This window comes from Seriola dumerili, unplaced genomic scaffold (assembly GCF_002260705.1).
Source record: "Seriola dumerili isolate Sdu_G_001 unplaced genomic scaffold, Sdu_1.0 BDQW01000468.1, whole genome shotgun sequence".
Lineage (NCBI taxonomy): Eukaryota > Metazoa > Chordata > Actinopteri > Carangiformes > Carangidae > Seriola > Seriola dumerili.
This window is the reverse complement of record NW_019174723.1, coordinates 719,660-731,163: the sequence shown is the minus strand read 5'-3', so window position 1 is coordinate 731,163 and position 11,504 is coordinate 719,660. Positions and strand designations below refer to the sequence as shown.

The following is an 11,504-nucleotide window of genomic DNA, read 5'->3' as shown; positions in this document are numbered from 1 at the left end:
AAGAAGTGAACAGTGTTTGTGTGTGTGTGTGTGTGTGTGTCACTGTATGATGGGAAGCTCACAGCTTGAGACACTGAAGTGGCCGGAGAGTGTTGGCGGTCGAGGAATGCTCCGTTCTGACCCATGAATGATTTTGATTGTCTCCTTTCAGTTTGGCCGTTTGAAAGAGTGGGATCACATGTGACAAAGAGATCCCAGACTGTTCCGGTTGTAGATTTTATTTTCATGATGGAGAGAACATTTCTCAGGTTTTGTTTTCAATCTCTTCCCCCTGAAATTTACAGCAAGCCCTGAAGTTAATGGTAAATATTATCAGATCACACGTGGCCAAAGTAATTGGCTGGGAACTTCCTGAGGGCTTTTCTGCCTCTTTCATCACTTATAGTCCACATTTGAGTCACTGCAGTTCTGTCTATTTGATTATAAGCTTTGGAACAATTGGCAAAATTGACTGAACAGTCGGTGAAGCAATTAGAAAGCATATGAGATAACGACGCTGGGTCAATTCTCAGGTGGAAATGAGTCAGCAGACAGATCGATGCGATTATTGGCATGAGGCGGCAGAGAAGTTAATCCCCCAGTCTCCATGTCCCGCTGGGGGTTCGATGGCACTGTTAGACCTACTGCTGCTCTCTTCATACACGCACATACACAAACTCACGCGCACACACTGCCAGCGCATCAATATTATATGAGCGAGGGACAGGAGTCAGAGGACCGCATGGAGTTGACATTGTACTTTACTGCACCCATTTCAGTTTACCCCCTCGCCTTGTCGATTTCTGCCCACTTCTTTTCCTTCCTTTTAACACTATCAGCGATCACTCTCCTGTTTATTAGATTCCAACCATCTGTTTCAGCTCCAATTAAATGGTTGGAGGTAGTGAAACTACTGGGCTGGTCTTTATGAGGGAGCTCTCTGGAGAGCACCTCTCTCTGGCACTGTAACAGGAATACAGGGTTTCTTACATAAGTAATGAGGTGCAGATGTCAGCTGCGATATGGCCACGCTCATGTTTTATACAACAAACTTTTTACTGGATATCATCCTCACCTTGTCTCACCGCATATTACTGCCTGGCTCTTGCTGCAGGCAAAACCAATTGAAAGTCCTGTTTAATACATGCATGCTTGAAAGTGGGTTGCATGGGCCTTGCATAGGAAAAAAAATAATAAATCAATGCTGAAAAAGAATTAATTTATATTTCACTAGAGTCGGAGAGCTTTAATAGGTATCTCTCAATGTGAAAATCTGTCTCCCAGTGCTCAGAAGAAGGAATTCAGATCTGTGATATATGCACAGAGACTGGAGATAAAAAAAAAAAAAAAAAATCACTGTGGATACTGTCACATAATCCATAGAGTTGATCTCTGATTCAGTGGTAGTTGAGCCTCTAGAGAAAATGCCACTCTTGTCTGAAGTATTTTTTCTTTATTGATTTTCCCTCTTTATGAGAGGTGAACAGATGACAGCTGAAATTTTACAAGGATGTAGAAGTAAAATCAGTCCAAGAATCAATGATACATTTTCAAGATAAAAATTTACGAAACCAGACTTGTGAATTGTGTTGCATGTATTTTCGGATACTGTGACTCAGTTGAATGAAAATACCATCTGTGCCTGCTGATGTGGATGGCAGGAACAGAGCGGCTGTGTCCCTGCCTGAGTCTACCTGTTGGCTCCGTGCAGAGGCGCTCATGTGGCTAGTTTCCATTCCTTAAAAGGAGCAGTTTCAGGCAGCCTCTGCAGAAGAATTTTCTATTCCCACAGTTTATTCAACACAATATGTAAAGAGCCACTAAAAGCAAGATAACGAATTCAGACTTAAACTGTTTGATAAGCTAACAAGTTCAGACAATACTGCATTTGCATGACTCGCTCTGCACTGTTATATTTTGTTGTTTTAACTGTTTTCATAACAAGACATGTATTATGTAGACTGTCATTCACAACCTGTGGAGCATCTTCAACACCCACCTCAGTGGTGATAACAGTCAATACATTGTCATGGCAACTACGTTTCTCATCCTAACAACTGCCTCACCGCCCACAAAGGTCCCACAGCAACCGTCACCAGGCAACCCCCTCCCTCTTCTCAGTTTCTCTATTTAAGGAGCAGAGGAGGAGGAATGATAAATGATGCTGCACAAAAAAAAACTACGAAAAAAAAAACAACAACAAAAAAAAAAAACGGGGGAGATGGATTTGTGCACAAAAACTTGTTAATTTTAACTGATTTGCTTAAAAAGGAAACAAGGCACAACTTGTTATCCTTGAATGATGAATTCCTTGCAAATAGTATAAATATAAATATATGGATTTGCTGTTGAATATACAACTTAGCTTGCCTGTGGTGATATGCGCTTTCCTGCAGATGTCAGAATTGTGTCTCTTTATTACTGGGCTTTTGCATGACTCGTGTTATGCAACATAATGGAGCTATCCTCAGTGTTATTGTTAGAATCAACAATAATTTAGCTGGGTCATGTGTTGCTTGAAGGCACAGGATGTCCTGCTGAAAGACCCTGCATTGTACAACATTTTCCCCTCTTGTGCTGGTGTAGGAACTGACTTTGGCATTTGTGTTCCAGTATTATTACTTACAAGATCAAAACTAATAATTAAAATACCTACAAGTTATTTCCTTGTTCCCGGAGAAGGCTTTTTTTTTTTCCTTGTCTTGTTTTCACCGACTAAACACTAGGACAGGAAATCTCTGCAATCCAACGGAGCAGCAACAACTCAAGGCGGGACGGAAGCAGACATTAGCTGACCCACTCAAAGCCACAATGGTCAGAGTCAACAGGGCACCATTTCAGTCTTTTTTTTTTTTTTTTTTTTTTTTAAATCCCAATTAAGCAGTGATGCAGAGCTTAAACTATGCAAAAGGTAGAAACCACACACACAATGCTTTATCAAACAACATTTGCCAATTTCATGTGCTGAATGTAACGCCCCCACACATCCCAGACCCTAGTTCTCTTCTCTCTGCCTTGTTATGCGACAGGGCACAGCTGACAGAAGGGGGTGCGGCTAACACAAGCAGGAAATGTAGGCCGGAGCATGTGACTGTAACTGCTCTCCCAGACACTCACTCACCAGAGTTTTTGGTTCAGTGTGGATTTTGCCTGGGCAAAAGTGCTCAACAGGACGCTGGAGGATTTCTGGACTTACTTGAATCCTGACTACGCTGACTGACTGACAATTGGGATGGATTCCCTCTGTATCCAGACAAAACGATAATTGTTGATTTGGTTGCAAATCTTAGCTGCCTGCTGTTACATCTCTGCAAAAAACTGCGTGAGAGAGAGAATTTGGGAGGGGATGTTAATTACGTGTGTTTTGTCTCATGATATTTCACACTGAGCTGCAGGTGCATGTTTTACACCTGCTCTGAATATATAACAACCTGGTCTTTCCTGTCAGTATGGTGTTGTTGCTATGTGACAGTGAAGGTGTGTGTTTTAGCGGCTGATGGTTCCTCAAAATGTACGATCACAGCTGCATTTGTCAGACAAGCTATAGACAGAGAAACAGACAGCTACAGACAGGAACTAGCTAGTGAGAAGACACTACGAGGCTAAAGGTAGTAGTATATTAACCCATCCTCTGGACTCATTAAAGGAAGGAGATAGAGGGCAGAGACCTTTAAGTCTATTGGATCATCAGTGCATAATATAGACAAGGAATGTTGTCAGGTCTCACTGCCTTGATGCAATAGGAGTTTACTGCTGATATAAGTCCACCATGAGTTCCACTAAGAGATGGCTAGTTCCACGCCGCTCTAAACTCTACATGTAAGTCCTTATATGTAAAGTCTTCAGTACTTACTCTATTATTTATTCTCTAGTTTGCTCTTAACACACTTCAAGGTGACATATGACTCATTTGACTCGTTGTAATACCCTCTGCTTCTTTTCCTCTGCAGTGTGGAAGGGGAGTCCCAGTGTCCAGAGACGGGCACCCACAAAGACAACCCTTTCAGCCAGACACCTTACCTGCGCGGCTCAGAACGCTACAGTGACAGCAGCAGCAGCGCACCCTCTGGTAGCAGGGGCCCTTCATGTGTGGCTGCCTCCAGCTCAGCCAGCTTGGCCTGGGCGCTACGAACACGCCACCAGCCTGCGAGTTTGGCCCTCCGCAAGCAAGAGGAAGAGGAGAACAAGAGGTGCAAGGCCCTTTCAGACAGCTACGAGCTCTCGACAGATCTGCAGGATAAGAAGGTATCAGTGCTGAGGATGCTGTTGGCCAGAGGGTTTGTGTTGTAAATGTTTGTGTTTGTTTCCTAGAAGCCCATGAGCATGAGCATACGCGTAGATAATGGATTCCTTTCAGTGAGGAATCACGGGTGCAAAACATCCAGATAGTGAATATGTAATCTGAGTTCTTCCTTGTTTTCTCCCCCTTCCCCCTCCACCCGACCTGTGCCAGGTGGAGATGCTGGAGAGAAAGTACGGTGGCTCCTTTGTAAGTCGCAGAGCAGCGAGGACCATTCAGACAGCTTTCAGACAGTATCGCATGAACAAGAACTTTGAGCGCCTCAGAAGCTCGGCGTCAGAGAGCCGCATGACACGGCGCATCATCCTGTCCAACATGAGACTGCAGTATTCCTTTGATGAGCGACAGCCTCAGCAGCAGGCCCAGACACAGACCAACTTCACCCACAGTGTGGCCATAGGGCCTCCTCATTCCCCCGACACAGACCGCCCAGGAGACTACACCCACTTAGAGGACTCCTTCTCCAAACAGGTAACACTGTTGTGGGTTTTCTTTTTCCTATGTGAAAGTTACAATGAAAGTCTGAAAGGTTTTTATTTAGAGAAACAGACAGAGACCTCAGACCCAAAGCGTGCTGCTGACATAGAAAGTGTTTGTGTAGATTTGCTGCGTTACTCATCTATTTCAGACATGTAACAAATGCACTGTAGGTATTACAGTGCATTTGTTTTACTTCCTGACACATGAGATGCTGAAGGAGGAAGGAGCAGTGAGTGCACCTGTGTCTTCAGTCCTTCTAACTGCTATCCCACTTTGTGTTTCCTCTAGGTCAAGTCCTTAGCTGACTCAATAGATGATGCCCTTACCTGCCGCGCGGGTCGCGATGACTCCCAGGAGGGCAGCAGGGAGGGTGGAGGGATAAGTGAAGACTTTGGGGAGTGTGTGTGGAGCAGCAGCAGCAACCCATCCTCCCAAAGAGGTTTGGGAGAAAGAGCCAGAGGAGCTGGAGGAGGACTCAGTATGCACGGCGACAGTACGGCCACCTCGTACAGTGACGTCACTCTTTACATGGATGATGGCATGCCGTCCTCGCCCTTGTCCCTTGACCGAGCGCCCAGCAGCACGGATACAGAGTACTGGGGCCCCGGTGGTGGCGTCGGAGGACGTGAGGACAGCAGGGACACCGAGGGAGGGGGTAGCAGTAACAGTCGGCGCAGCACCCCATGCACCGAGTGCAGGGACTATCGTCTGAGGGGCGCACATCTGCCCCTTCTCACTATTGAGCCGCCCAGTGACAGCTCAGTGGACATGAGTGACCGTTCAGACCGGGGCTCTCTGAGCAGACAGCTGGTCTATGAGCAGGAGCCTGGGGTAGGAGCTGGCTCCCCTCAGGGAACCCTAAAACACTCCCCCAACACAGGCGCCCGCCCGTCCTCCACAGCAGCTGCCCAGGGTCAGACTCGGGCCCCGGGCAGACCCATACCAACACACATCCCTCACCAGGTGGCAGCTCACCACCACCACCACCACCATCCTATCCACCACCATCAGTACCCTGACACACCTTCATCCTCCTCGTCCCCGCAGCAGCCCCCCACCACCCCGCTCTCCTCCTCCTCCTCCACAGCTCTACCCCCCGGAGGTCTGGAGCAGCCGTGCTGCTCCGATGGAGACAATGACTCACTCAACTCCACAACCAATTCCAATGAGACAGTCAACTGCAGCTCGGGCTCCTCCTCTCAGGACAGCCTGCGGGAGCCTCTGCCTCCTCTGGGCAAGCAGACCTACCAGAGAGAGAGTCGCCATAGCTGGGACTCTCCGCCCTTCAACAGTGATGTGGTGCAGAGACGCCAGTACCGCATAGGTCTCAACCTCTTCAACAAGTAAGTTGAAACACTAATAAACAAAAGAGCCTGTGAGGAACTGTTTTGATGGTGGTCATACAATTAAACTAATAAAACTGTGGTGGTCTGAAGTCTGTGTTAACTTTTCATTGACTGTAGGAAGCCAGAGAAAGGAATCCAGTACCTGATTGAGAGAGGGTTTGTATCTGACACTCCAGTCGGGATTGCTCGCTTCATCCTAGAGAGGAAAGGCCTCAGCAGGCAGATGATCGGAGAGTTCCTGGGAAACAGACAGAAACAATTCAACAAAGATGTTTTAGAGTGAGTATGGGAGTACACACACCACATTTCAGCTCACATATTTCATTCCAACTCTAAATGGATCGACCTTAACATGACTCACGGTCTTGCATGGATGGTTGAATATTACTCCTCTCCAGGTTGATGGCATATGAGAGGTTAGACTGTGACCTGTGCTGTGTGTGTTTCAGCTGTGTGGTGGATGAGATGGACTTCTCAGGTATGGACCTGGATGACGCTCTGAGGAAATTCCAGGCTCAGATTAAAGTCCAGGGAGAAGCCCAAAAAGTGGAGCGGCTCATAGAGGCTTTCAGGTTTGTCCGTGCTGGATACGATTGGTTTAACTGTAGCGAGAAGCCCAGGTGATCGCTGACTGATACACTGAGTTTCAGCCACTGTGGTTGAAGGATGAAAAGCGTAAATGTTTGAACATGTCGTTTCTGTCTCTCATGCAGTCAGAGATACTGTGTGTGTAATCCAACCCTGGTTCGGCAGTTCCAGAACCCGGACACCATCTTCATCTTGGCCTTTGCCATAATCCTCCTGAACACAGACATGTACAGTCCCAACGTCAAAGCCGAGAGGAAGATGAAACTAGAGGATTTCATCAAGAATTTGAGAGGTGCTGCTGGACGGAAAAAAACACACACATACACTTGATACATAATTTTATGAGACACATATCAGGCCGTATAAATGATGTAACCTATTGTAAATGTCCCTTTTAACATGCATCATACAGTTTTACTCAGTGTGTAATGGGATTTTTAAACATGATATCTGGGTAACCTGGAAAAATGACAATATATGTCATTACAGAGAAATGCATTTGCATGCATTTGGTTAGTAAGTAGTGTTTTTCTTTTTTATCAGTTCTATAGTAAGTCTTGCTCCCTCTTGTGTGGGAAAACTGTAAATAACACACCATTAGATTAATTGTATAATTTGTGACCTGCACAAAGCAGTTTTGGTAAACATCATTTCCTAAAGCCCTCCCTTTTCCCTGTCTCCACCCAAGGCGTAGACAATGGTCAGGATATACCCAGGGACCTGCTTGTTGGGATCTACCAGCGGATACAGAAATGGGAGCTACGGACCAATGATGACCACGTATCCCAAGTGCAGGCAGTGGAAAGAGTCATTGTGGGCAAGAAGCCTGTAAGTTTCCAGGGACAAACTGTGAATTTATAACAGTTTTTGCGACAAGACGGTGTGGAGTTATAACCCAGTTTGTACCTGAATAAGACAACATAAAGGTTGTTGTGATATGTTGTCAATACTAGTTAAAAGTTCAATTCTTTGTCTATTTAGGTGCTGTCCCTTCCCCATCGTAGGCTGGTGTGTTGCTGCCAGCTCTATGAGGTGCCTGACCCCAACAGACCTCAGAGGACAGGAGTACACCAACGAGAGGTCTTCCTCTTTAATGACCTTCTGGTGGTAAGACTCACACTCATCACTTTTGAAGATACAGATACTTTCATAATGCACTTCAGTTAAAAAATCTATCTATGTTGTGCACCAGGTGACCAAAATCTTCCAGAAGAAGAAAACCTCAGTGACTTATAGTTTCAGACAATCTTTCCCTTTGGTTGAGATGCAAGTGCACATGTTCCAGAACTCATGTAAGAAACCATTTGTCCTTTTGCGCATTTCAACTATTCTTAATTAACCCTTTATGATTATTAAGGCCTTCGTTTCTCTGTTTTTGCATCATTTAGACTACTCTCATGGAGTCCGCCTGACCTCAGCAGTCCTGGGTGGGGAGAGGAAGGTTCTTATCGTCTTTATGGCACCCAGTCAGCAAGACCGCACCCGCTTTGTTAGTGACCTCAGGGAGAGTATTGCTGAAGTGCAAGAGATGGAAAAATATAGAGTTGAATGTAAGTACCCCATCTGCTGGTCATTACTGTGAACTATAACTTTTAGAAGGCGCAATCATTGTTCTGTATGGGCCTGTTTATGAGGAACTGGAGAGGCGTTGTGGTGCGGAATTGTTTGTTGTTCCTGGTTTATGGCTTAGCGCACCCCCCCACCCCCCCCACCCCCCTTTTAAATTCCCCTGTGTCGTCTGTGTTTATTTACAGCGGAGCTGGAGAAACAGAAAGGTGTGATGCGGCCAAGCTTGCTGACTGGAGGTGTGGTTGGAGGAGGCGTAGGTGTGAAGAGCGATGTTGTGAATGGCACCATGGGAAGGACAAGTTTTGATGACAACTGCTCGGTGGGTGAGGGTCTGAAACGCACAGCGCTCAGCTCATCTCTCAGGGACCTATCAGAGACAGGTGAGACAACAGAACCTCAGAGAACCTCAGAGACAGGGTCAATTCCATTTGCTTTCCTGTCAGCTGATTTGAATTTGGTGGCAGAACTCCTACGATGATTTGTTCTCTGTTTCTATTGCTACATCCTGTGCTTCTTTCTCACTGACACTCAGACACAGCTTATGCAGTTCTTATCTTTTTCAAAAAAGAAAAAAACAAAACATGTGAACCAACATCCCGGCTTTCCTCTCTTTGCTAACCTTACTCTTCCTGGCGGGGTGCAGGGAAACGTGGTCGCAGGAACAGTGTTGGTTCTCTGGACAGTACCATGGAAGTAAGTCTCAGTAAGACTAGATGTAGACTTGTAACCTTTAGTACCCCCTCCCCCATTTCCCCTTAGTGGTGCTTTATCTTCCCAGGCATGCTCAGTGTGTGTACAGTGTGCATATAGATGTGTGCGCATGTACATGCATGTGCGTGTGTCCTGCACTGACCTCCTTTGCATGGCTGTGAGCGTTCGTGTTTCCCTGAGCACGTCTTTCCTCTCCAGATACAGGTATGTCTTGTGTATGTTGATGTAAGTGGGAACAGGGGCTACACTGGGATCCTCCAGTGATTATGATGATACTTTATCCTCCCAGGGCTCCATCATTAGCAGCCCACAGCCTCACCAGCGCTATCCAGTGCCAGGTGTGGTTCCTGGCTGCTACGGAACAGAAGACTTCCGGCCTCACCGCCCCATCCTGAGCCCCGGAACGGGGGTGGGGGGTGGGCCGGGGCAGCAACATACCACTGCTGGGACAGGAGTTGGGGGAGTCTCCAGCAGTGTAGAGAGAGCAGGAGCGGGGAGCGGCCCTGGGGGGAGCAGCAACAACAACAGTGGCTCCTTCCTGGGCTCCCTTTTCGGCAGCAAACGCGCCAAACCACCAGGGCCCCTTATTCCACCGGGGCCACCCTACCCCGCACCTGTACCCCCACTGACTACGGGAGGGCCCCCTCCTCACTCCCCTTCATCTCTGTGCCAGTTGGAGGGGGGGCCTTCCAAAATCCAGGCGCTGCACGCACAGTACTGTCACGCGGCCACCGTGCAGCCCCCACCACCTTACTACCATCACCATCGCTACCACATCCAAACTGTCCCTCCTCCTTTGCAAGGTGTGCCCCCTCATACTATACAGAGAGGCCCACTACCCTGTCGTCCTGTGCTTGGCCCACCGCACGCCCAGCACCCACAGCTGGCCCATCTCTCCCAGCTCTCCCAGCATGGGCTTCCGGGTCGCTACGCCAACATGGTGGTGGGATGTCCCCCCCCCCTTTCTCCTCTCTCCCAACATTCCCAGAACCCACAGTTCGCCCTCTACCACGTGCAGCCCACACACTCTGTCAGAGGGGGCGGCGGCCCTGGTACCAAACCTCCACTAACCTTGTCACACTCCCACCCGCACCCCCACGCACACTCCCAAACCCACCCCGGACACGTGCACACACCACACCCAGCCAGCCACTCTACCCACCAAACACACTTCATATTCGGCACTCTGCCCCACAACCTACCATCCGCCTCCGTCAATGCGCATCACGCAGCCTCCGCCGGCCCGTATCTGCCCCAGTACCCTCCTCTCTCTTCTATCCCCCCTCCCCCACCACACTCCCCTTTACCCCCCCCTTCGTCCCCCCTTACCCCTCTTACACCTCTCTCCCCTCACCCCCCCCAGCACCCCGGGCAGCCTCAGCAGGGGCCGCAGGTGACGGGGGCTGGAGCGACAGGTACAGGGGGCAGCTCCAAATCCAAGCCTATCAACCGGATAAGTACCGTGGTGTGAGCAGGATGTGGGGCCCCCGGGGTCAGAGGTCAGATGATAGAGTCGGGGAGGTGGGCAGAGCTAGGGCTAGAACCAAGTCTGCCAGGACAGAAAGTAACAGCAGCAGCGCTAGTGACAAGAGGAAACGCAGTTTGCTTCGTCTCTGTTACTTTCACCTCCGTTTCCCACATATGTAGGTGGAGATAAAAAGCACAGCTAAAGCTAAACAGCATGTGCACACATCCTTGAAACCTGCACACAGAGAAACACACACATGCACAGGAACAAACAGCCCTCACATTTCCACACACAATGTCAAAACAGTCTATAGCCATATAATCTAAGATGAAGCTACATCTATATCTTGGTATTTTTGCCTCAGTTTTAATTGTCTGAAGTCTAGTTGAGTCTGTACAAGACCATTTACATGTATAGTACCAAGATGTGATAATGTGACACTGGAAAACATGGAGACACCATATAAAAACAGCTGCTTACATGGGGATGTAAATAAAGACTCAACCACCAAATGCATTCCAGCGGAGTTTGGCATTAAAAACAGCAGAGAGTTGCAAAAAAAAATGTCCCTTGACCTTGCAATAATTTACTTGGCTTCATGATGTCTCCGTCCAATCTTGCGGGTTCCGCTTTGCTGACAGGCATCTTTTTTTTTCTAAAGAAGAAGACCTCAGATATGTTGCTTTGTCTTAAACTTTAAAACCAGTGCACGGTTTCCTGACAGTCTTTTGCTTAATGGTCTTTTACATGTCAACAGGAGCCACCTGGCTTTGTAATGCATTCCTTGTGGGGTATGGGAATTAATGATACAATCAATAATATATTTTGAATGTTTCTGAAGCTTCTTGCTGTTTTATTGATATTATAATATACCTGCTATGAGTATGATGAATATTGTCCAATAATTGTTTTGATCAGTGATTAATTATATCAGCAGATGTTTGTACATGGTTATAGAGAGTATATGCACATATAAATTCCCTCTGTTTGCCATAATGACTAAAGGGTGTTCTGATATGTGAAGTGTGATTTATTTCCATAGTACCATGGTTTCCATTGAGTT

At 47.3% G+C, this 11,504-nt stretch overlaps 1 protein-coding gene across 1 annotated transcript; it reads left to right on the top strand.

Annotated features, from left to right (window-relative positions):
* Nucleotides 1-3,714: 3,714 nt before the first annotated feature.
* Nucleotides 3,715-9,357, top strand: LOC111234905 (IQ motif and SEC7 domain-containing protein 2-like). Its single transcript, XM_022763107.1, has 13 exons — nt 3,715-3,798; nt 3,930-4,224; nt 4,433-4,750; nt 5,048-6,102; nt 6,223-6,384; nt 6,555-6,677; nt 6,819-6,985; nt 7,382-7,521; nt 7,675-7,800; nt 7,886-7,985; nt 8,082-8,243; nt 8,448-8,642; nt 9,263-9,357. Exons 1-13 carry the CDS (start codon nt 3,749-3,751, stop codon nt 9,274-9,276), a joined length of 2,907 nt encoding a protein of 968 aa, XP_022618828.1. The 5' UTR covers nt 3,715-3,748; the 3' UTR covers nt 9,277-9,357.
* Nucleotides 9,358-11,504: the final 2,147 nt, after the last annotated feature.

What these genes read in the sequence shown, in the direction of transcription:
- LOC111234905 (XM_022763107.1), top strand. Translation starts at nt 3,749, where the DNA reads ATGAGTTCCACTAAGAGATGGCTAGTTCCACGCCGCTCTAAACTCTAC. An exon ending in TCATTGTGGGCAAGAAGCCT is followed by an intron (nt 7,522 to 7,674) that starts GTAAGTTTCCAG and finishes TTGTCTATTTAG; the next exon opens with GTGCTGTCCCTTCCCCATCG. An exon ending in TCTTTAATGACCTTCTGGTG is followed by an intron (nt 7,801 to 7,885) that starts GTAAGACTCACA and finishes GTTGTGCACCAG; the next exon opens with GTGACCAAAATCTTCCAGAA.